Below are 27,058 nucleotides of genomic sequence, written 5' to 3'. Positions count from 1 at the left end.
ATCTTTGCAGATTGTTCAATAACGAGGATGATGAGGATGGAAGAAAAGGTGTCGGGGTTAGGGTCAAATGTCATAAGCATTGCCTTTGCTCTAGGGTTCAACAATTAAAAACAAAAATAAAACTGCCTTCATTATTACATTCACTTTAACATCCTCCCTCTCTCTCTCTCTCTCTCACACACACTTTCTCTCTCTCTTTCTCTCTCTCTATCCAATCTTTTATTTTGTTTATTCACTAAGTCTAGAAGAAGTGCAATGCTCACACGATTCTAGTACGCCCTCTGAAATTTGTGGGTTCGATGCCCTTAATGTTCTGTTTAAACTGTTATCAATCAACAGCTGCAGGAAACATACAAGCAGGGAGAAGATTCCAGTTGGTAGAAGTACTGGGGTGGGGGGAAGGACCGAACATAGTAAGTTGTGTAGAGTTAGGGTTGGACAAAATTGGGGAAAGGCAAGAGCCGAGGAGACGAGTGGGTCACAGTCCCTCCTAGAGAAGGAACCATCACAACACATGTCTCCCCATTCCCCCAACAAAGATACGACCACAAAAGATAGAATTTTTCCTTTCCTGAAAGCAAACCAATTTCATCCACTTTTCATTTTTTTCAATTCAGATATTGAGAATCAATTGTCCTAAGAAACGTCAAGACATATTGACAGGGCAGAACAAGACATTTGATCCCCAAAATGTGTAGTTAGTCGATCGGTTCTTTCTACAATTGGCAAAACGACAATTCTTATAATGCAAAGTAAACAAAAAATAAATAACATTATAGAAATCACAAGGGAGACAACTAAGAACAAAAATATAAAAGTAGCCTCCCTTGCGGTAATAGTTGTGTTTACATAGTGTATTTTATTGCTTTATCTACTAGAAATAGCAGCCAAAGCTCGCTTAGTCTATTTAAAAGGAGAAAGGCATATTCGATAATATAGTTGTCGATAGAGTATTATATTATCATGCAGAAGATGGGTTTTCTATCAATAAAAATATATCTAGTGAAAATAAATACAATTAATTTTGAGTATCTGACATTTAAAAAACAAATCACATGTCGGTAAAAGGAAGAAGTCAATGCACTGAGTGGCACATTGGAACATAAGCCATTATACCAGGAGCCAGTGAAAGAAGTCACAACACAGTGGCACACAACTTAATATTAAGAGTGCTTAAATATTGGTTTCAAATTTGGGCACAAGGCCAGCAATTTCTTAGGAGAAGATAAGCTGGCTACACTGACCCCTAGAGCTCAAATGGTATGTTATTTTATCAAACACATCATCATCATCATCATCATCATCATCGATTAGCGTCCGTTTTCCATGCTGGCATGGTTGGACGGTTTGAATGCAGTCTGGAGAGACAGTGGGTGCACCAGGCTCCAATTTGGTCTGGCAGAGTTTCTACAGCTGGATGCCCTAACTAACGCCAACCACACTGAGAGTGTAGTGGGTGCTTTTCACGTGCCACCAGCACAGGAGCCATTAACGTGAGCCTAGCAACGATCACTTTTGGATAGTACTTGTTATGTGTCACCGGCACAAGAGCCAGTCAGTGGGTACTGGCATCGGTCATGATCAGTTGGTACTTTTGATGTGCTACCAGCACCGGAGATAGTAAGGCAGGCCTAGCAATGAACACGTTCAGGTGGTGCTTTTTACATGCTTTTTAAAAGGAGGAAAAGTAAAGTAGACCTACGTAGAATTTGAACTTAGAATATAAAGTTAGAGAATATGCCATTAAGCATTTTGTCCAGCATGGGTAATGATTCTGCCAGCTTGCTGCCTTAAAGAGTGCTTAAATAATACCAAAAAGAAACCCTTACCAACATGGAAAACAGACGTTAAATGCTGATGTTGATGTTGATAATGAAGTGTTAATGTCTTCGAAAAGGAGAATTGTGTGTGTGTGTGTGTGTGTGTGTGTGTGTGTGAAGAGGAAAGGCTGTGATGCATGACCCTTTGCAGTGACTCCATGTCTGGTAGGAATTGGGTACAAAAATATCTTTGAACCAAAGATCTGACTCGAATGCCTGCAACACAGTGGGCTCCCACTTAAAGCACTCAAGGTGCCTGGTGGTGATGGTGCTGAACTGGATCACTGAAAGACTGGTTACAGCTACCACCCAACCAGACCATAGCAGGATTTGACTCCGAAACATAAAGAGTCAGAACAAATATGACAAGACATCTAGTCCGATATTCTAAAAGTTCCATCACAGATATGGAAGCATAGAGAGTATGTCCAGTAGGACTATTTTGCCATGTTTGTATCTCTGCAATGTAGATTTACATATATTCATACCTTGAAACTGTGTGGACTTTTTGCTTTTGTTGGCAAGCCACTGATATTAAATAAATCATTAACCCTTTCGTTAACAGCCCGCCTGAAACCAGCTCTGTCTCTGAGTACAAATATCTTGTTTTCATAAGTTTTCAATTAAAATCTTCCACCAAACCTTAGTCACAATTTATATTCCTAACACTAGCTGAATGGTAACTAAGATATTTTACTAAATTTTTTGTTATATTTAAAGTAATTGAAAGAAACACAGCATCTCAACAGAAATATGGTAACAAAAGGATTAAGATATATAATAGAGAAACAATTCTTAACCCTTTCATTACCAACCTGGCTGAAAGTGCCTCTGGCTCTGAGTACAAATGTCTTGTTTTCATAACTTTTCAATTAAAATCTTCCATCAAACCATAGTCACAATTTATGTTCCTAACACTAGCTGAATGGTAACTAAGTCATTTTACTAAATTCTTTGTTATATTTAAATTGAATTGAAAGAAACACAGAGCATCTCAACAGAAATACAGTAACGAAAGGGTTAAAGTGATCTAAGTTAAAAACCTTCCTTCAAAATTTTAGGTTAATTTATATTGCAAACACATGCTTAACCCTTTTGATACCAACCTGGCTGAAACCGCCTCTGGCTCTGTATTACAAATGTCTTGTTTTCATAAGTTTTCAATTAAAATCTTCCATCAAATTTATGTTCCTAACACTAGCTGAATGGTAACTAAGTCATTTTACTAAATTCTTTGTTATATTTAAAGTAATTGAAAGAAACACAGAGCATCTCAAAATAAATACAGTAATGAAAGGGTTAAAGCAACGAGCAGGCAGAATCATTACCATGCTGGGCTAAAATGCTTACCAGCATTTCTTCTGTCTTTGCATTCTGAGTTCAAATTCCACAAAGGTCAACTCTGCCTTTCATCCTTTGAAGGTCGATAAAATAAGTACCAGTTATGTACTGGATTAATGCAACCCACTTATCCACTTCCCCAAAATTACTGACCTTCTACTAAAATGTGAAACCAATATTAATTAACCATTTATGGTATGCAAATTAGTGGTTCCATTTCTTTGTAGCTGCTGCATTTGTTGTGTATATGAACAGATTGTCTGTTTATTTCTGCGGGGTAATACTTGAATTACAGGATAATACTTAAATTTGTTATGTTTGTATGTCTATATATATGTAGGTTTATCTATATACTCGTGGAGGTGCAATGGCCCAGTGGTTAGGGCAGTGGACTCGTAGCCATAGGATCGCGGTTTCGATTCCCAGACCGGATGTTGTGAGTGTTTATTGAGCGAAAACACCTAAAGCTCCACGAGGCTCCAGCAGGGTGTGGTGGTGATCCCTGCTGTACTCTTTCACCACAACTTTCTCTCACTCTTTCTTCTGTTGGCCTGCTCGCTTAGCCAGCAGGGTGGCGTCATTTGAAGGCTAAAACAATGCAAAGCGCATTGTGACCAGTGATGTGTAGCAACGTCTGATGGCCTGGTCAGTCACAGTGATCACGGTGATGTATATACACAGCAGTCTAATTCCTATATAAAAATGTACATATATAGATGGATAGCAACAGATATGCATATATATAGATAGGTGTGTGTGTTTTGATTAATTGCAGTGTAAGGCAATGAAGTTATAGCAACGTTTATAAACCACACACACCTACTTTAAGGAATATGAACATGAGCAGCATTTTCCCACTGGTAGTAATAAATAATCTAAATGACATCAAAAGTATGATTAATGATATATACATTTTTGCTTGCTTATCAAATAATTAATCCATAAAAGATACACAAATCTTAAGTTTTTATCTTTTTTTTTTCTTTTATCAGTAACTGATGTTGACATGCACTAGAATAAAATTAGGACAATATGTGGTCAAGTATTCTCCAAGGTCAAATTTGCCCTCCGTCTTTTCAGGGTCAATAAACAAGTACCAATCTAGAAAAGTGAAGAGGCAGGACTATAAAAACGTCAGGGTGGATGACTCATAGTATCTATACTGGCTCTTTGAGTTCCAAGTTCAAATCCTACCATGGCCTGCTTGGGTGGTAGACTTAATGTATAACTTGGTTTAACACTACCAACTGGCATTTGGGTGTCTTTTGCAGAGGCTACTCAGTTACAAACCATGTAACCAAGTCTGCAGATTGGTAATATTTTGTAGCAGGCTTAGATTTGAAACCGCTTTAGCTCAGTGACAAGAAATAGGCCTCAGCATATCAGACGACTTGCCCTGGATTTTGCTTGCGAAGACCTGTTGAGGCAAGTGAAATCAACATTAAAATCAAATTTGATAACTGGCATCCGTGCTAGCGGGGTGCAAAGAGCACCATGTGTCTGATCATTGACAGAGCAGCTAACCGGCTACTGTGCCAGTGGCACATAAAAGGCACCATTCGAGTGTGATCATTACCAGCGTTGCCTGACTGGCACTTGTGCCCATGCTAGTAGGGTGCCAAGAGCACCATCCGAGTGAGATCTTTGCCAGAGCGGCTAACTTGCTACCATGCCGGTGGCATGTAAAAGGCACCATTCGAGTGTGATCGTTATCAGCATCACCTTACTGGCACCTGTGCCGGTGGCCTGTGTAAAAAGATTCGAGCGAGATCGTTGCCAGTACCACCTGACTGGCCCCCATGCCGGTGGCATGTAAAAAGCACCCACTACACTCTCAGAGTGGTTGGCGTTAGGAAGGGCATCCAGCTGTAGAAACTCTGCCAGATCAAGATTGGAGCTTGGTGCAGCCATCTGGTTCACCAGCCCTCAGTCAAAATCGTCCACCCATGCTAGCATGGAAAGCAGACGTTAAACGATGATGATGATGATGATGAGTACTTCAGTTGCAACTCTATGATCGATAGAATTTTCCATGAGTTTCCTGCCAAAAAAAAATGGTCATAAATATAGAAGCATCAGACAGTCAGTGCAGAGGTTGAGAGAAGTTTCTAAGAGTACAAATGAACACAACATAGGATTCTTGGTTGCTGTTCAACCTCAAGGTAAAAAGAATTACTTCATCCGCAATGTATTTCTCCAACCACTGGAACGGCCCGTTCTTAATTCTCACCTCTCTTCACACAAGAAAATGTTGCTAATTCTTAACTAACATACATTCATAACTAATTACTGGTAATGAGCGATAAAGCCTTCAGCAAATAACTATTGTAATCATTGTAATGTTTGTGTGTAGATAATTGATTTCCTCAAAATCTTCAATCAAAAAATGGTTTTAATTTGGATAAAAACAGTCAAAATCAGTCTAACTGAAATATCAATAACCCACCTAAGAACTAAAATGGGGACCCCAAGGCTTTCCTCTTTGCCTTTTCCTGGTTGAAAGAAAACAGGAGAGGCTTCCTCGTAACTAAACACTAAAAAATGCTATATTTACTTGTGTATAAATTATACATCCAATTTAGTATTAAATCTCGGTACAAAATTTGTTTGTTTTTTTTTTCTATTCAAACTCTGCCTCATGTGTGAGTCACTCACCAGTTTTTTGTTTTTTTTGTTTTGTTTCCTGTTAAAAGCAAGTTTATAAGTTATTATGATATGGTTTTTGCTTTAGACTTTTTATTTTTATTTTTTGCCAGTAGGACTTCTTTGCATGTAGAAACTGGTGTTTCCAGTAGGAACCTACATCATATATTAAGGGACTCTTTGTTTCCACAACACACGAAATTATACTGCATTGCGAATTTAATTAAACTGCTTTTTTTTTTTAATCGCTTTTGAGGATTTTGTTTTTTCAGTTCACAGCTGATTTCTTAAATTTTACTCTATCTTTATAGTTATGACCGAGTTATTCCCCTTAAATTGAGAGTTATTCCCCTTGTTCTGTAAACTTTATTTCAAGCTAGCAGCGAAATTGGATTTTGTTTCCATACACCACTATTTGTTTTGGTACTGAGCAAGAGAAAAAAACCAGTGCCGTGAATCTGAAAACCAAGTATGGCTGCTACACTATTTGGCACTAACGTCACGAAAACAATAGTTTGTTAAAAACAATTACAATATTAAATCGCAGAACAAAATTTGTTTTTATTGGCTAAACTGGCAAAATGACCATTCCAAAATACAACAATGTCTGTTTCAACACACAACTTTACATAAAAAATCTTGCACAACGAATATATAAACGTAATAACAATATTCTTTTTTTAAAAGATAATATAAAATATATGGTGCATGTTGAGTGAAAAAGAGTTATGCTAGGACAAATATTCATAGCTCTAGTTGACCCAATGATGATGATGATGATGATGATGATGATGATGATGGTGATGATGATGATGATGATGATGATGACGATGACGACCTACTCTGAAATAAATAAATCTTTCATAAACTTTACATTTCAGTGAATTTGGTTTTGTTACAAAAAACAATTACTAGTACAAAATGTTGTCCCTGTTTTTATTTATTTGTCATTGGACTTACAGTCAGGGGCTGGCGCACCACCTTGAAGGGTTTCAACCAAATGAATCGACCCCATTATTATTCTTATAACGCTGGTACTTATTTTATTGGTCTCTTAAGCCACCCCGCTAAAATACTAGGAGGTAAAGAGGCCAACACCAGACACAAAGACACACACACACAGCTATATACATGCATTTATATGCATGTATGTATGTATGTATGTATCTAGACATCCCTGTTTATAGATAGAAATAGATGTGTGCATATGTGTGTGTACACGTGCATATATATATATATGTGTGTATGTATATGTGTACATATATGTATACACATACACACACATATACACACACACACACACACATATATATATATTATATATAATATATATATATATAATATATATATATATATATATATATATATATATATATAAATAAATATACATATATATATATATATATTATATATATATATATATATATATATATTATATATATATATATACATACAGGGTTCGGTGAATAAACTCTTATCTAAATTACCCAAAATGAAAATAACACTGACATCTCATCTTGACAGATATATTTACCAAAATTACATAAAAATATCTTGAAATACTAAAGAGTAAGTTCATACAATAAAATTCAGTAAAATTTACACTATCACTTTCTCTCTCTTTCTCTCTCTCTCTTTCACACACACACACAGCAACACACACCTTCTCTCTCTCTCTTTCTCTCTCCTTTTCTCCCTCTCTTTCTTTCTCTCTCTCAGTCAATCACTCACACATTCACTGAAAAAGATGCGAGAAAAAATAAATTAAAAAATGTACGCTGTCACACACTCTCTCCCACATACACACACCACACACACTTTCTGTCTCACACACCCCATTAACACATACACATGTCCTCTCTCTTTCACTTTATACTGACTTCAATCAAAATGTACATTTCCACTCACAAAAAAAAATAAAATTTTTTTACGGAATTTACCAAACGCCATAAGGTAACAGCTGAGCTGCACGCACACACCTTTGAGTTAAAATGAAAGATTGCCAAAATGGCCAGGCTATTGCCAAAATTTCTAAATATTTCAATTTTTTTCATTTTTATGATATAGTTGCAATAATTAATACAGATGACGTAATTAAACTAATTACAAATTAGTTGTGTCGTTGATATTTTCTCCTTACCTTAATGACGCAGGTAACATATATTAAAAGTCCCTTATAGAACTACATTCATGAAAAAGTATAGAATTATATTATCACCCTCAAATTTGAGAAACACTCATAACATTTTTTTCTTTTAAAACTTCATTGCATGAGATTGATACCATGAAATTGCTCAAATTGAGCTCTATCATTTAAGCTTAATTAAAATATAGTTTGTTTTTAAAATAAAGAAGTTAATTATACTTAAATCCAATTTTATGCCTTACTTATATATTTTTTATGATATTTTACCTCTCAACCTTTTTAATACAAATTTTTGTTGCATGGGATCAAAACTATGAAATTCTTCATGCTTTCTTCTATCATTGAAGCTAAGATAAATATATTTTGCTTTTAAAATAAAAAAAAGTTATATAGATCTAAACTTGTTCAGTGGCATTATTTACTCTCCTATAACGTTGCTACAAATTTTGAAGTCAACTTTTTTCTACTGGACCAAATCTCAATTTTTTTATGCCAAAATGTAGCTAGGGACCAGCCCTCTTCAAAAATGTTAACAGTTTTTAATTTGGTTATGAACTGAGTTAGTGACAAAGCTCTGGAGATGCTGCATGCGAGTAAATTGCAAACTTAAGAATATTATTCAACTACTACCATAGTTGAATGATAAAAAAAAAAAGATTGTGATAGTTGTAATAATTTTATAATTGTGGTATTCTGTCTCCATCGGTAAAACTGCCAATTGTTAAATAGTAAGTAATAATCACAATGTTAGCTGCTGGAAATTTACACTAAATTTACCCAATTAATAAACCTCAAATTATATCAAATAATGAATTTATAAAATCGTCAAAATGGTAGAAAGAGAATTATGATAATTGAGATAACAAACTATAACTTTATGTACATTTCTTTTTACAGTTTATTTTTAAGCAAAAACTATTTGCATTTGTCACCAATGCCACAATTGTGACAAATTGCTATAATTCACATTTACATAGAATTATTAAATGTAAATTCACCTTTACATCAGTTTTTCACTCTATTTACAATTTTCAAATGAAAACAAGAATTTTACATGACAGCAACAATTGTCAAAACAATGACAATAATTGACAAATTTGAATTTTGTCATGGACATGTATAAAATGAGTGTTGCCCATCATATGATGTGTAACTTTGGAAGTATACTAAAATTATATTTATTATATACTTATACCAACATGGTAAAAGTATACAATAATCATAATTACAATACAGTAATTATAATTTAACTTACAATAATTATAATTTAACTTACATCAAATTTTATGGTTCTCATATAAAATGATGAAAAAAATCTAATTTTCAAAAGAAAAATATTTATTACCTCAAAATGAAATAAAACTAAATAAAATTCTCGTTTGTGTATTTGCAATAAATCTGCTATATATTTCCTAAATTTTATCAGCAGAATTGCAATCTACTCCACTGAAAACCTATCTCTGCAGAATTACATTTAAAAATTGTGTATTTTTCACAGAATTTTAAGACACTCTTCCTGTACCTCTTATGTTAACTATTTCTCTCTCTCCTTCCCTCACTCTCTACACATGATAGAGAAATCATTCAACTTTTATAGTGGCTATTATCAAATAGAAATACAATTTATAGATATGAATTAACATATAATTTATTGTCATATATTATCACAACTGACCACTACATAAAATTCAGCTGAACAAATTTCCCGTCTACATATTTACTCGCCATTACATAAAATCCATCTTTCTCTGTTTCTGAAATTTGTTTCACAATTCATAACAATTTAGCAATTACTGGTGTGTCAATTAAAGAACTGAGTAAATTTGTAACAACTTTTTGACAGGTGTCAAATTTTGGGTTAAGACTTGCAACAATTTGTAGCATGTTTTTTTTTTTTTTTTTGTGATAAATTTGTGACATTAATTAACTTCATGATTTTTTTTATGACAACTTTGTGACAAAAATAAGAATTATGAGATGACAGTGAAAATTTTGGGACAATATTGCAATGACAATCTTGTGACAACTATACTCTTTTACTCTTTTACTTGTTTCAGTCATTTGACTGTGGCCATGCTGGAGCACCGCCTTTAGTCGAGCAAATCGACCCCGGGACTTATTCTTTGTAAGCCCAGTACTTATTCTATCAGTCTCTTTTGCCGAACCGCTAAGTGACAGGGACGTAAACACACTAGCATCGATTGTCAAGCAATGTTGGGGGGACAAACACAGACACACAAACATATACACACACATACATATATATATATATATATATATATATATATATATATACATATATATGACAGGCTTCTTTCAGTTTCCATCTACCAAATCCACTCACAAGGCATAGGTCGGCCCGGGGCTATAGCAGAAGAAACTTGCCCAAGATGCCACACAGTGGGACTGAACCCGGAACCATGTGGTTGGTAAGCAAGCTACTTACCACACAGCCACTCTTGCGCCTATTTGGGAGATTTTTTTTTTTTTTAGCAAATGGTACCACAACAAATTTCAGACAAGAACAGGGACAATGATACAGCTCAACTTGTCCAGCAGTTTGTTCCATTTTCACAATGCAACCTGTATTAACAATGGAAAAAATTTACTTACCGCATAAGATTTTCAATACTTTGTTCTTTAATTTTGATATCTGAAAAACAGACAAGTCGAAAAAAAACAAGGAAATTAAGAAATATTTCTAATCCACATCATCCAAGAGATTCCAAACCTGGTTTATAATCTGGATATAAAACTAAATTTATTTGGGTCTCTAATTCACTATAGATATATAAAAATAGGTGGCATAACATGGATAGTTAAACTAGGGTGAACTAGACATTACAGTAGAGTGATATAGTGCGGATAGAGGAGTGATTTTGTGTGGGGAATAAAAGAGGGTGCACTATCTGTTACAATAGAATGTTATAGAGCGGGTAGTTGAATAGGGTGTATTGAAGATGGTAAGAGAATTATATAAGTGTGGATAATAAAACAGGGTGAGCAGAACATTAGAATAATATTCTGTGGGTAGTGAAACAGGGTGGATTGAACATTATAACTGAGGAAGATAGAGTGGGAGATAAAATAGGGTGAACTTATAATTGCAATAAAGTTGTAAAGAGTAGAGTGAAATAGTGAGAAGGGAGTACAATGATAACGTGACTATGTGTAGGTATTAAAACAGGGTGGAGAGAAGAACATTACAATAATGTATTGTGGGTAGTGAAACAGGGTGGATTGAACATTAAAATAATGTGCTATAGTGTAGGTAATAAAACAGGGTGCACAAAACATTACGATAAAGTGTTGTAGTGTGGGTAGCAAAACAGGGTGTATTGAAGATTGTAAGAGAATGGTGGTGTACTCGGAGAAGTGAAACAGGGTGGATTGTACACTGGAATAATGTACTGAAGGTAGTGAGTTAAGGTGGATAGATTCCAGTATTGTATTGAGGGTAGTGAAACAGGGTGGACTGAACATAAAAATAGTATATTGAAGATAGTGATATAGGATGGATTGATTACAATATTGTATTGTGGGTAGGGAAACAGGGTGGATTAAACATTAGAATGTGTTGTGGGTAGTGAAATGGGGTGTAATAAACATAAAAATAATGTACTGAGGGTAGTTAAACTGGGTGGATTGATTACAATAGTGTACAAAGGGTAGTGGAACTAAGTATAGTGAACATTGTAACGGTGTCATGTTGAGAATATTCCTTTACAATTTCGTTTGAGGAAAAAGATATCAATCATGACCACTCCCAATCACCTTTTTACCTTTTTTCTGTAAAGCCTTAGAGAATGGTGGGTAATGGTGGGAGGAAATGAGTAGCATTATGTTTATTATTTACATTACAGGAGCAAACGAAATACCATATTGTATTTTGTCCAGCGCTCTACCAATTCCACTCACCCACCAAAGATAGGTAAGGTTACCATCTTGAGTCCCACCGACTCATAAGGGCTGGTTTCCTGGTTTCTATGGCATAAAAATTCCCCACCTGGACAGGATGCCAGTCCATTGCAGGATTAATCATTCTTGCCAGCTGAGTGGCCAAGAGCATCATGAAATGAAGTGCTTTGCTCAAGAACACAATGTGTCGCCCAGTCCAGGAATCGAAACCACAATCTTACGATCATGAGTCCAACACCCTAACCACTAAGCCACACACCTCCATGAATGGTATTAACATAATTACCACCACTACTACTATTCCTAAAATGGAAAACATCTTTGTCTCCTCTCGACCCACAAAAAATCATCATCGTTTAGTGTCCACTTTCCATGCTGGCATGGGTTGGACGGTGCAACTGGTTTCTGGGAAGCTAGAAGGCTGCACCAGGCCCAGTCTGATCTGGCAATGTTTCTATGGCTGGATGCCCTTCCTAACACCAACCACTCTGTGAGTGTAGTGGGTGCTTTTTACCATGAGTGTAGAGGGTGCTTTTTACCATGAGTGTAGTGGGTGCTTTTTACCATGAGTGTAGTGGGTGCTTTTTACCATGAGTGTAGTGGGTGCTTTTTACCATGAGTGTAGTGGGTGCTTTTTACCATGAGTGTAGTGGGTGCTTTTTACCATGAGTGTAGTGGATGCTTTTTACCATGAGTGTAGTGGGTGCTTTTTACCATGAGTGTAGTGGGTGCTTTTTACCATGAGTGTAGTGGGTGCTTTTTACCATGAGTGTAGAGGGTGCTTTTTACCTAAAACAACAAACAAAATGTACAAGTGTGCTACAAGTCATTGAAGTCACACACTCTCATCAGTGAAGACTAAGCTTCTGTTTCTTTTCATTTCTGTAGCTACAAGTAAAAGATTACATAATTTATTTCCATGCACTACTACTACTACTACTATCACCACTACAACAACAACAACTACTACTGTTACTACTTGTAATGCAGCTAGAAGAGAAAAACAGGTGATTTTGGTGGTTTATTGGTATCATGCACTAGTGAAATGCAGAGTCAATTGTGTGATTTTCCTTGACTAAAGTCATGTTAACATTGGATGATCAGCTCTGTTGACTTTAAGGAAAGACAGGAAAAGGGGATTTGAGGGCATTGATGACGTTTTTCTAAGAGCCAGGAGCATTCTAAGTAAAGTGAAGTGAAATGAAGGTAAAGAACAAAGAGTGGTAAGCAGGAATTGAACCTGGGTCGCCAGCTTGGTTTGTTGCTAGATTTACCACTTACACTACAGGGCTTGTCACAATGCAACAAAAAAATAACTAGAGAAACTACTAAGACTACTACTACTACTACTACAACAACAACAACAACAACAACAACTACTGCTATTACTACTACTACTACTACAATATTATGTAAAACCGTTTACCGCATATTTCAGGAATTCTTTTTTTTCCAAACTCCAATTTAAAATGATGGCATTTTTTCTGTTATCGATGCAAGTTTTCCCTGAAACTAGACAAAGAAATAAAATGGTTGACCTACCCAAAAGACACAGAGTATGCATCCCTTTCTCTCGGTTAGACGCTATTTTGTCATAAAAACTATCCGGTTGCCATGTATCAGTCCAAAAACAGATTGATACAGTCTCTCCAAACTTGTAGAGCTGAAACAAAACACACAGGACAATATTTAAATATTCGATAGCAATTCCAATGGCCAAACCAGTTCAAAAATTCATCACACGTGGAAAAATTTTGAATTCAAAAAATTGAAATACAATCAAACAAAAGAATATTTAGAAATGAATTTATCTTGGGCGTAAATTTCATAATAAACTGGGAATGAGAAAGCTGCAAATCAATCATCATTATAGCTTTTGGTTTATAGACCAGTGGGAGGGTCATCTTGCCAAGAATATTCATACACTGGTTACAGACATACTTCTTTTTTGTTTGTCCTTATGTTCCAGATCAATGAAAATACACACACTGGTTATGGTCTTCTTTATATTTTACTGTTTAAATAGCACAAAATAAAGAACTGCCATCAGTACATGTATTTTTCTTAGCAAGATGACCCTGCCATAAGTCACTAACTTAAAAATCATAACGATCATAGTGTCAATACGCATTCAATAAATATTCTGATGGCCAAACCAGTTCAAAATTCATCACATGTGAGAAAAAGTGACAAATCAAACTTACAAATCCAATAATTATTTCAACTGAAAATTAATCATTAAATTCAAATTATTTCTTTCCTGACTATGAAAATTTGAATAGCTCCATTATATCTTAGTAGTTGACAGTGACAACGGCCAAATGAACAAGACAGTGGAAATCCATCCCAGAAGTCAACAGTTTTTATCCTGTCATAGGCAAGATGATAGCGCTGTGTCAGTAATTCTGTTTGGCTCAGACCACATAGCTGTAAACAGGTACTAAGTTCAATTACTCATATGAGATATTATTGAGTTCCAGGAAAACACAAACCATCTTGCTCATAGGCCAGAAAATCATTATGGATGTTCCACGAGCCTCCTGAAGCCAGACTTGGCTTGATGCTTCCATCCATCTATTTTGGTAATGTACACATTTCATCAAACATAAGAATCATAATATATCTTATACATGTTAACAATTATCATCATCATCATTTTCATTGTTTCAGCCTCCACTTATCCATTCTTGTATGGCTCAGATGGAACTTGTTTAAAGCAGATTTTCTACAGCTGGATGCCCTTCTTGTCACCAAACCTCACCTGTTTTCAAGCAAGATAATATTTCCCCATGACCAGATACACCTTCATGAAAGATATAAAATGAACAACACTGCTTGTACGACAGTAACACTCATTTACAACCATCATGTGATGTTAAGACAAAAAAACACAACAGATAGAGGCTGAATAAAAAACTTTTGGATGTTAATAAATCTCCATTCTCCTCTTGGTTTTGAATAGATATATATATATATATATATAACCACTCCTAACCCTTGTTCTACATTACATCTCCACTCAAACCCTCTCTCACACACCTATACACTTCAGTCTTGTTCTTCAGTCCCCCACTCACCTCCATCTACCTTCTTACACCTTCAGAGTCCACCCTGACATATCATTACAACTACTTTCCCTTTCTATCTCCACCCTGGTTGCACTCGCCCACTCAAGTACAATGTGAATAGCCATGAAGCTTCTCTAAAGCAAGAAACCCTTTCTATTCTGGCCCCTTCTCTGATACTTCAACCATTTCTCTTCTAACACAGCTCCACCTCCTTTTCCACTACAGCCCCACTCAGTAGAAGGAGATCATAGCTTTGTCATCTGCAGGGCAACCTCACTAATACTGGTTCCATGAAAAAGTAGCCAGTACATTCTGTAATGTGGTAGGCATTAGGAAGGACATCCAGCCATTGGTAAGTGGTAAAGTTACCTTCTTGAGTCACACCAACCTGTATAGTTGGTCTCTAGGTTTCATGGTATATATATTCCCCACTTGGACAGGATGCTGGTCTGTCGCGGGATCATTCAATTTTACCAACGGAGTTAGCTGGAGCAACATGAAATGAAGTGTTTCGCTCAAGAACACAATGCATCAACCGGTCCAGGAATCAAAACCACAATCTTATGATCATGAGTCCAACGCCCTAACCACTAAGCCATGCACCTCCACATCCAGACATAGAAACAGACATTGGCATACAATGCACCCAGAATGGAAGACAGACTGTGACAGATAATAATAATAGATATATATATATACATATATATATATATATATACACATCATCATCATCATCATCATCTTTTAACGTCTGTTCTCGATGCTAGCATGGGTTGGACGATGACATATATATATATATATATGTACGTATGACCGAAACCGGTACTGAAATGTTCACTATAAAATTATTTTAGCATTTTCTATTTTTTACTTGTTTTTTCATATATATATATATATATACATATATATACATATATATCGCGTCGTTTCGTTTCTTTTCTTTTCTCCAAGTAAGTTTTTATATATAATTATGACGTGAAACTCTGTAACCCCTTGCTTGACCTTTCCTACCTTCCTGTCTGTCTTCCTCTTTGCCTGTCTCTCTCCTTCTTATTTTTCACCCTTTCTGGTTTCCTTTCCTCTCTATCTCTCTCTCTCACTCCTCCTCATCTCTCTCACTCCTCCTCATCTCTCTCACTGCCGAGTCAACCAGCTTCCTTTCGCCTGCAGCCTTCTACAGGTCAACACAACTTATTTCTTGCGCTCTGAATTTTTCCATCGTCTAGGCTTAAAAAAAGGCCCTCAATGTTGGTTTCCTTATCCTGTTTTTATTCTTTATGTGTACTGTATTTTTTTGTATTTGTATTCATATCTTTATTTGTATTTTTATTTGTATTGCTTTTACGTCCTGTTTTTGTCACATTTTTTTCTTCCCTTGTTTTTACCCCTCTGCAAAGGAATTTTATTTAATTCTTTTGCAGGAAGGACTGGTTTGACAGGTCGTGTTCTGTCCTTACCTTCGAAACATGCATGGAGTCGAACCAGGGACAGCTGATGAAGGGGAATATTCTTTGTATTGTTTGTCTTGTACTCTGTTTTTTCGTTGTTAAAAAAAAGTCCGTTTCCATGTTTGTTTTTATGTTTTCGTTTCTCGTTGAGTTCTACGTCTATTTGTGGTGTCATGTACTCATATATATATATGTATGTATGTATATATACATGTAGATGTAGGTACGTACATATATGTATGTATGCATATATTTTATTTATTAATTTATTATATATATATATATATATATATATATATATATATATGAGAGAGAGAGACAGACAGACATATGGGCTTACATAAAATTTACACCTTTCAAATTCACTGACAAGGTATTGGTTGGCCTGAGGTGATGGTAGAAGACACTTGCCCAAGGTAGTGCTGTGCTGTGGGACTGAACCCAAAATCATATGGTTGTGAAGCAATTTTCTTAACCTCACAGCCATATTTGCACCTATTTTCATTAGCTAGATGAACTATGTGAATTAATTGAAAATATGAATTAATTGAAAAGTTTTCGGAGAAAAGAGCAGCTGAGAGAAGGTGAAGCAGTGTGTGCACACAAACATCAACAAGTTAACATGCAAAAGTAACCAAATCACTAACTGAAGGAACAACCACTCACATGCACATAATTAAAGTGCACTGAATTCATTTAACTTTCAAAGTAATCAATATTAAATGTTCAACACTTATTTTGTGCAATTAACTATTAAGGCTTTATTTTCATATACACGTGTACAAACATATATATATACATACATATATATATATAATATATATAGGCGCAGGAGTGGCTGTGTTGTAAGTAGCTTGCTTACCAACCACATGGTTCTGGGTTCAGTCCCACTGCGTGGCATCTTGGGCAAGTGTCTTCTACTATAGCCCTGGGCCGACCAATGCCTTGTGAGTGGATTTGGTGGACGGAAACTGAAAGAAGCCTGTCGTATATATATATATATATATATATATATATATATATACGTGTGTGTGTGTGTATATATGTTTGTCCTCCTAGCATTGCTTGACAACCAATGCTGGTGTGTTTACGTCCCCGTCACTTAGCGGTTCGGCAAAACAGACCGAGAGAATAAGTACTGGGCTTACAAAGAATACGTCCCGGGGTCGATTTGCTCGACTAAAGGCGGTGCTCCAGCATGGCCGCAGTCAAATGACTGAAACAAGTAAAAGAGTAAAAGACTATATGTATGTGAGAGAGAGAGATTTTAAATGTCATTAGTGCAGGATATCATTAAGTTGTTACTGTATATATTGAAGATTCAGCTTCCAGCAAGTGTGTGTGTGTTTGACGTGTGTGTGATTGTAAACAAATGGAAACAAAAGAGAACTCAATACATGGTGCCCAACTGCATCTTCAGTTATATTCACATTGCTATACTCTACTCTTTTACTCTTTTACTTGTTTCAGTCATTTCACTGCAGCCACGCTGGAGCACCACCATAAGTCGAGCAAATCAACCCCAGGACTTATTCTTTGTAAGCCTAGTACTTATTCTATCGGTCTCTTTTGCCAAACCACTAAGTTACAGAGATGCAAACACACCACCATCGGTTGTCAAGCGATGTTGGGGGAGACAAACACAGACACACAAACATATACACACACATACATCATCATCATCATCATCATCATATATATATATATATATATATATACACATATATACGATGGGCTTCTTTCAGTTTCCGTCTACCAAATCCATTCACAAGGCTTTGGTCAGCTCGAGGCTATAGTAGAAGACATTTGCCCAAGGTGCCATGAATGAACCCGGAACCATGTGGTTGGTAAGCAAGCTACTTACCACATAGCCACTCCTGCACCTATATAGATTTAAGCCTCAAATATATCCACACACACTCAAAATGTCTCTTTGATATATTATTTGCTGTTTTGTGCTTAAAACAAATATTTATTTCTAATAGGAATTTGCTTAATGCATATATATATATGTGCATATGTATATGTATGTATGCATTGTGTGTGTGTGGCTAGAAAGATATAGAGAATTTTCGTGAATGAGTGTTGAGATTTTGGGTGGTGAATAGCTGCCTCATCAGGGCCTCCAAAAATAGTGAAAGGAAGGGAGGAAAAGATTCATAATAAGCTGAACTCCATTAAAGGCCAGGAGGAGGAGGAGGAGGAGTTGTTGGTGGTGGTTTCAAGCCAGGCTATGTATTAAGTCTAACCTACGAGTCTAGAACATTTACTCCACCCCATGTACAATAACCCTCCCCCACCAAGAACAATTACACCTGAAGACAACAGATAATGATTTAGAACTTCTAGATATATTGGAAAGTGGGTAATTAACCAAGATGAGTAACTGTCCTAGTGTGGTAATTGCCTTGATACACTAACACACAAAAACTTGTGCCACAAAAACAAAAAGAGCAATTTGTACTTTCTGTAAAGTGGTTGATATGAGGGAAAGGTACCCAGCCATTGGAACCATGAAACAAGACAATCTCCTCAGATCTATCTTACCCAGATCAGCATGTGAAACAGACATTAAATGATAATGATGATTATATAAATTAACTATTAAGGCTTTATTTTCATATACACATGTATAGACACACACACACATATATATATATATATATATATATATATATATAATATATATATATATATATATATATATATATATATATGAGAGAGAGAAAGATTTTAAATGTCATTAGTGCAGGATATCATTAAGTTGTTACTGTATATATTGAAGCTTCAGCTTCCAGCAAGTATGTGTGTGTGTGTGTGTGTGTGTATGTGTGTGTGTGTTTGACATGTGTGTGTTTGACATGTGTATGTTTGACATGTGTGTGATTGTAAACAAATGGAAACAAAAGAGAACTCAATACATGGTGCCCAACTGCATCTTCAGTTATATTCACATACATTGCTATACTCTACTCTTTTACTTGTTTCAATCATTTGACTGCAGCCACGCTGGAGCACCACCATTAGTCGATCAAATCGACCCCAGAACTTATTCTTTGTAAGCCTTGTACTTATTCTATTGGTCTTTTTTGCCAAACCACTAAGTTACAGAGATGCAAACACACCACCATCGGTTGTCAAGCGATGTTGAGGGTACAAAAACAGACACACAAACATATACGCATACATTATTCTTAATGCATGTTTTGAAGAGTGGAGTTTGATTTTAACAATTATTTTTCAAAGCTATAATCTAAATGACAAAGGAGTGTATTCGGCATATATTGCCTTATGAGTTCAATAAAGGCAACAATGCAACAGAAAGTGTGAGGAATATTAATGCAGTATATGGGATTTGAGCAATAAGTGTAAGCCAGTATCAACAGTGGTTCCAGAAATTCCAAGCTGGAAACTACAACCCAGAAGATGAGCCTCATCCTGGAAGATCTGTAGAGCTCAACAAGGATGTCCTGCAAACCCTGGTGGAACAAAATCCCATTGTAACTGTTGAAGAACTAACAGAGAAGCTTGGATTTGGTCATTCAACCATTCATCGACATCTGTGTGCCAACAGAAAATTCAACAAATTGGGCCAATGGGTTCCTCACAAACATTCTGAGTCTAGTTGCGCACAGAGAGTGAATGTATGCTCCTCTTTGCTGTCATGCCTCAATTATTAACCATTTTTGGACTGAATAGTGACTGATGACAAGAAATGGGTTCTCTATAAAAATGTTAAGTGCCAAAGATAGTGGGTAGGGAAAGGAGAAACACTGGCATCCCAGGCTAAAGGTCTTCACCCAAGTAAGGTGTCACCTGTTTACTGGAATATGAAAGGTTTAGTCCACTTTAAAATTTTAAACCCAAACCAAATGATAGAAGGAGAGTATATTTTAAATTAGAAAATCTTTATCAAAATTTAGAGAAAAATTTTATTAAAAAATGCATTATTTATAAATAAATATATATATATATAAATAAATATATATATATATAAATAAATATATATATATATTTACAAATAAGGATAATATCAATATTTTAAATATCGGTATTATCAAGTGGTCAGCATGGGAATAAATACCATAGAAAGGTAATAATTTTTTGCTAGTCTATTTTGTCCCTTGGTCTTATCTCATGGTGCGATATGAACATTTATGGTGGTTCTTAGAGTCAGGGATTTGACTGCTATTTTGGCATGGTGGTGTCTCTCAGAAACCCTAATTTTTAGTTATTTTTAGTTATTTATATATATATATATATATATATATATATGATCAATACCAAAAGGTACAAGGTATTTGATGCTCTAACACTTATGCCAAATCAAAACCCTGTGATTGGTATTTTATTGTATTGTGTCTCAAAGGATGAAAGGCAAAGCTGACCTCAGTGAGGAAGAATAAATACCACAAGTTATTTTGTCCCATACTCAGACAACTCTGAGTATGAAAAAATAAATCCGTATGTAAAATACACCTCAGGGATGCTTGTTACATGCAGAACAAATAGCAAATTGAACACAAACATATTTGAGGAGAGGAGTGGATAAATTTCAATTGATTAATATTCAATATTTCATTTTTCTGTTTGACTTGCAAGATTATTAATAAGAAATCATGTGTTGAAACTGATTTTGGGAGGGTCATTATACCAATGATAAACACATGTACTGGTTATATTTCTCTTGTTTTATTTGTTTTGTTTTTATTATTATTAACCAATCTGTTAGCATGCTAGACAAAATTCTTAGTGGTATTTTGTCCCTCTTTACAGTCAGAGTTCAAATTCTGCTGAGGTCAACTTTGCCTTTCATCCTTTTAGGGTCAATAACATAAGTGCCAGTTGCATACTGGGGTCCATGTAATTGACTAGTTCCCTTCCCAGAAATTTCAGATCTTGTACCAGTAATAGGAAGGATTATTAGCCTATTTCTTGACATTTGACTAATTAATCATTTGTTTATTAATAACATGCTGACACTCCTGAGATACAACAAAAGCAGTACATTTAATGCTAAAGAAAATACACTGCAGGGATTGAGTGTTATCTTTAACATTTTGGTAGAACTCACAAAACATCTGCATTATCCTGTGACCAGAATGAAAACACAAGGATAAGGAAACAACATTCCCAATGAATGACACAGATCATTAACATCATCATCATCGTTTAGCGTCCGCTTTCCATGCTGGCATGGGTTGGACGGTGCAACTGGGGTCTGGGAAGCCAGGAGGCTGCACCAGGCTCCAGTCTGATCTGGCAATGTTTCTACAGCTGGATGCCCTTCTTAACGCCAACAACTCCATGAGTGTAGCGGTTGCTTTTTACGTGCCACCGGCACAGGTGCCAGGCGAGGCTGGCAAACAGCCACGATCAGATGGTGCTTTGTACATGCCACTGGCACGGAGGCCAGGCGAGGCTGGCAAACGGCCACAAACGGATGGTGCCTTTTACGTGCCACCGGCACAGAAGCCAGTCGGGGCGGCGCTGGCAATGGCCACGTTCGTATTTTTATATAAAAAGTTCAATCTGCAATGACTTCATTCTTGGTTCAATCCAAACGTGTGGCATCTTGGGCAAGTACCTACTATATAGGCACTTGAGTGGCCTTAAGTCAGCACTATAAAAACAACAACCATCTTTGGTTTCAAGATGAAAGGTTTTCTTCCATCAGGATAATGCTCAGCCACACACAGTGAAGATAACATAGTCTCGAGTTGACCTAAGTGCAATGAGTGAAATTAGATGTATGCAAACAGTGTGGAAGCCCATTGAATGGGTAGTAGATGTAAGTTAAAGGGTCGCTCTGTTCCTTTAGTTCTGTTTGTGAATTATTTCAAGAGGACATGAATCTGTGAAATACTAAACCACTTATGTGTGCTAATTCAAAGACAAGATATTTCAATCTTAATCTCTCTCTCTCTCTCAATCTGAATCTCTCTCTCTCTCTCTCTCTCTCTCTCTCTCTCTCTCTCTCCCTCTCTCTCTCTCTCTCTCTCTCTCTCTCTCTCTCTCTGTATATATATATATATATATGGATATCTTATCGTGTCTCTGCTTTTCTATCAGTGTTTGTGGATTAGAAAATAAATTATTATCTTATTTGTATCTCACAATGCATATTTCAGTGCTTTTAAGGCAAACATTGGTTTGCTTACATTTATTGTAATATATATATATATATATATAAATATAAATGCGCCCTTTTAAAGCCTAGTCAGGCTCATGGGCCCGGTTTCCTGGTTTCTATGGTGCATGTGTTCCCTAGCTAGATGGGATGCCAGTCCATCGCAGCGTTACTCATTTTTGCCAGCTGAGTGGACTGGAGCAACATGAAATGAAGTGTTTTGCTCAAGAACACAACGCGTCGCCCGGTGCAGGAATCGAAACCACAATCTTATGATCATGATGGTGAAACCCTAACCACTAAGCCATGCACCTCCACACACACACATGTAAATGTGCACCCTTATCTTGACATCACATGATGGTTGCAAATGAGCAGCAATGTCATAGAAACAATGTTGCTTTTTCCCAGTCTTTTGTTTAAAACTTATTATTGGGCCATGAGGGGGGAAATACTACCTTGCTTGGAAACGGTGGGGATTGGTGACAAGAAAGGCACCTGACTCTAGAAAATATCCCTCAGAAAATTCCCTTTGACCCATGAAAGCAGTGGACATTAAATGATGAGAAGGAGAGCAATAGGAAGAATAACTTAATATGAATAAAAATGGATCCTCATAAGTTTCAACTATTCCAGGTATCTAAGTGAACTACCTGCTCATTGAATTAGCATGTAAGTGGCTGAATATTCCACAGACATATACCCTTAAAATAGTTCTCAAGCAGAATCAATATGATGAAATCATTCTCAATGGGGTATTAAACATATGAAGCTGTTCATTATCATTATTAAAGCTAATTAACCTTTGGAATGTTAATCAGTGAAATTAGTCATGACTCGGCCATGGAGTAGAATAACTCCAATGTGCAACAGACACTGGTTTCATTTTGACAAAGCTGAAAATTTAGAAAGTGGGAAACATTTAAAAGTTTGCTGGGTGCATCTAACTTGGTTGATGAAGGTATCTCTATTCGTGCATCTGTATTATTTTATTTGGTTCTGTAAACTTGAAACTTATGCATATCTTTAAAGAACTTAATTTTGATTTAACTTTGACAATAATAAAAGATAAATGCAATTGTTTGCATGCTGCTGCTCTGGTGAGTAGATATATATACAACAAAATAATATTTATATATATACACAATAAAATCATATATACATAACAAAATGATATATATATACACAACAAAAGTAAATACATACAATCAAATAATATATATACAACAAAGTGATAAATATACAACAAAATGATATATACAAAAGGTGTTTAGAAAAAAGAACAGAATAAAAAAACTTTACACATATACAATATAGAATATTTAACTTCAGTTAGATTTGAACCTTCATCCTCTGTCTTATAATTAAAGATAAAATAATTACCTCTACCTCAGAACAAATTAAAGACTTAAAAGACTCCGCCGGTTACGACGACGAGGGTCCCAGCTGATACGATCAACGGAACAGCTTGCTCATGAAATTAACGTGCAAATGGCTGAGCATTCCACAGACACGTGTACCCTTAACGTAGTTCTCGGGGATAATCAGCGTGACACAGAGAGTGACAAGGCTGACCCTTTGAAATACAAGTACAACTCATTTTTGCCAGCTGAGTGGACTGGAGCAACGTGAAATAAAGTGTCTTGCTCAAGGACACAACGCGTCGCCGGGAATCGAACTCACAACCTTACGATCATGAGCCGAATGCCCTAACCACTAAGCCACGCGCCCTCAGAACAAATATAGATAAGGAATCAACTATGGTACCTTGCTACCTGAACAAGAACAGATATCAAAGAAACTGATACAATAATAATGTCTGTGCATGTATGAGGGGAATGTTCCATAGACAAAGGAAGATGATGTATTGGTTCATCAAGGTAGATACAAATATGAATTTTGAGACCAAAGTTAGATATGAAGATAAGACATGGAACACTGTTAATAGGGGCAAGAGATTTTTTTTTATTTAATTTTAATTTAATTTTAATTTTTAATTTAATTTTTATTGGCTCAAAAAGCAAAAGCAAGGCCATGCAGGGGGACATAGAGCCATGCACAGGGAGGATGGTCATACAAAGAGCCCAGGCCATTTCCGGTCAAGAGAGACTTTGAATCGAGCGGTCGTCGGTATCTTCACTATCCCGTCTGGCAGCCCACTCCACGGATCCGCAAACCGGACAGAGAAAGCCCTTCTCCTTCGATTGATGCCTTGAGGCACAGAATACACTGCTCAGCTTGAAAGTTGTTTGCTGTTCTGGAATGTCAGTAGCACCAATCATATCTACCCACAGCCATAGTCTCCAGTTCATATGGCTGGAGTTTGGCCCACTTCAGGTTGGGCCTGAGATTTTCCTTAGACAGGTTGATCAATCAGATGTCATCTGCTCTCAGCAGGTTGAATATCAAGGATCTCCATCTAACCATGATTTACTATGAGTGCAGTTATAAATATGGTGGGGTCTCAATCCCTTTGACAGAGGCTCACCGCAAGTCTGTATTCCATCCAGAGATTATCTTTGAAAGACCATACATCTTGCTGTCATCTGAGTCACAGACCAGATTGGACTCTTTTTGCTTCATCTACCATTTCAGTCTTCATCCTTATACAGGTACATCAAATTTTCAGGTATTCTTGGTTCCAAAACTTTGAATAACCGATTTGCCAAACTATCTGCAATCATATAACAATAATTTGTCAATACACCTCTAGCCTATTAATTATAAATCTCCCATGTATCTAAAGTACCATGAACTGCTAGAAACTTAAATCAGCCCTTTAGAATTAAAGCCAGCCATATATGGCCCAAAATATTCCACCTGTTTTATGTTAAAACTGGCCAAACCTGGCCTCTCAAACCTACCTGGCAACATCATTCTGAAAATAACCAATCACATCATTGAAATCTCAAAAGCTACAAGATAATGCACGATGAATTCAAAACAATGTGAATAAATAAGCATTACATTTGACAGTATAATCTGAATGCTAAAGGGTTAAATAAATATGGATTGCTATTTACATCTAATGCCATCACTTCTACTCTCCGTAAATAATCCAGATAAACACACAGTACACAGAACACCACCTAGTGGTTGAGTAATGAATTACAGGAATTTCAATTTCCTCCTTTTAATGTATCCAGGTTAAAGAAGGTGCTAGATCATCAGGTGCCAGAAAATTGGTGATGAATCTGTATTTCTTCTCCAAGCAATAGAAGTCACCCAAAGAAGGGGTACAGGTATTAGTTCTCAGAGTTCTCTGCAGAATAGTGTTGCAGTAGCATCGACTCATCCATAATGGTCACACAGCCTGTTCATCTGAGTTGAGCCTTAAGGATCTTCTCTTTGATGCATGTCATGTTGAATACATTTAGAATGAAGGAGATGACAATAAAGTCTTGCCAGTGAATTAATTTGTATTTCTCTGCATGAATATATATCATCATTTTCAGCATTATCACTGCCACTACCACCAAGATTTTACATCCATTTTTGATGTCGGAATAGGTTGGACAATTCACCACAGGCTGAGTTTAGTTCTTTGAATAAGAACTTGCTTCCCTCCTAGACAATTCAGAGGACCACATCTCACACATGCATTCTATGCTAGTTATGGTTTCTATAACTGAATGCCTTCGTTAACATCAGCCGCTTTACACAATGTTTTGGTGCATTTTATCATAGCACCAGCACTAGAGAGGTTTCTTTGTACTCTGCAGCACAAATGAGTCCTCTCTTCTCTACAATGTATTTGTTCATTCAGAGTAATGTGATAAATAAAGTGAATAGAGGAGGGAGTGAGAGTGATAAATAGAAGAAAGTCAGTAATGCTCAGATGTAATGGAAGGGAAACATTAATGGTAAGTACATATTTGCTAGTGAGAAAGAGAGAGAGAGAGAGAGTGAGGGAGATAGTGAAAGTGTGAGTGAGAGAGAGCAACTGATGGTCCAGATGTAGATATAACTCATCCATTTTGGTCTCAGTCACTCCCCACAACCCCATTTCAACATCTGTTTCATCATGCTTGCCCAGATTATGAGGTCTTCTCCAGTATTAGATACCACCAGTTGTTACATGCAGATTTACTGTGTATAAGTGTGTGTGTGTATGATTTCATTTCATTTCATTTCATTTGGGTTTGAGTCCATGCTCAGGCCAAGTCGAAGACTCCACCCTCAGAGTCTGGTGTGGTTGCCAGGTTGTATTCTCTGCTTAAATTTGACATGTGTAGGAGCGAGTTTGAGTCAGTTTGTGCTCGTTGTGTATATCCTGGGAGATGGGGTTCATCTCTAATGGTGCTTAAGTATCTATCCAGTTGCAATTTGAATGATTCCACACTGCATCCTGATAGATTTCTGACATGTACCGGAATGGAGTTGAACAGTTGTGCTCCTCGAACCAACAGACTTGATTCTCGCAGGGTTTTTGCTGCCTGGCCAGCCTTTTTGTTGATTGGTGGCAGCTGGCAGCGTCTTCCGTGGCGCAGTGAGTGGTAGGTTTTGATACCAAAGTTTGGCACCTTCTGCTCTATCATTTTCCA

General features: G+C 36.4%; 1 protein-coding gene across 1 annotated transcript in view; it reads right to left on the bottom strand.

Annotated features, from left to right (window-relative positions):
* Positions 1-27,058, bottom strand: part of LOC115217989 (diphthine methyl ester synthase) — a 434,790-nt gene that overhangs the window by 378,989 nt on the left and 28,743 nt on the right. The window contains exons 5-6 of the mRNA XM_029787730.2: positions 13,411-13,531; positions 10,564-10,603 (exon numbers count right to left, since the gene is read on the bottom strand). Of these exons, the coding sequence (XP_029643590.1) occupies positions 10,564-10,603; positions 13,411-13,531 (161 nt within the window). The remainder of the gene's footprint in view (positions 1-10,563; positions 10,604-13,410; positions 13,532-27,058) is intronic.

This window comes from Octopus sinensis, linkage group LG12 (genome assembly GCF_006345805.1).
Source record: "Octopus sinensis linkage group LG12, ASM634580v1, whole genome shotgun sequence".
In the NCBI taxonomy this organism is placed as follows: domain Eukaryota; kingdom Metazoa; phylum Mollusca; class Cephalopoda; order Octopoda; family Octopodidae; genus Octopus; species Octopus sinensis.
The sequence above is the reverse complement of the archived record's forward strand: the minus strand, read 5'-3'. Positions and strand labels throughout refer to the sequence as shown.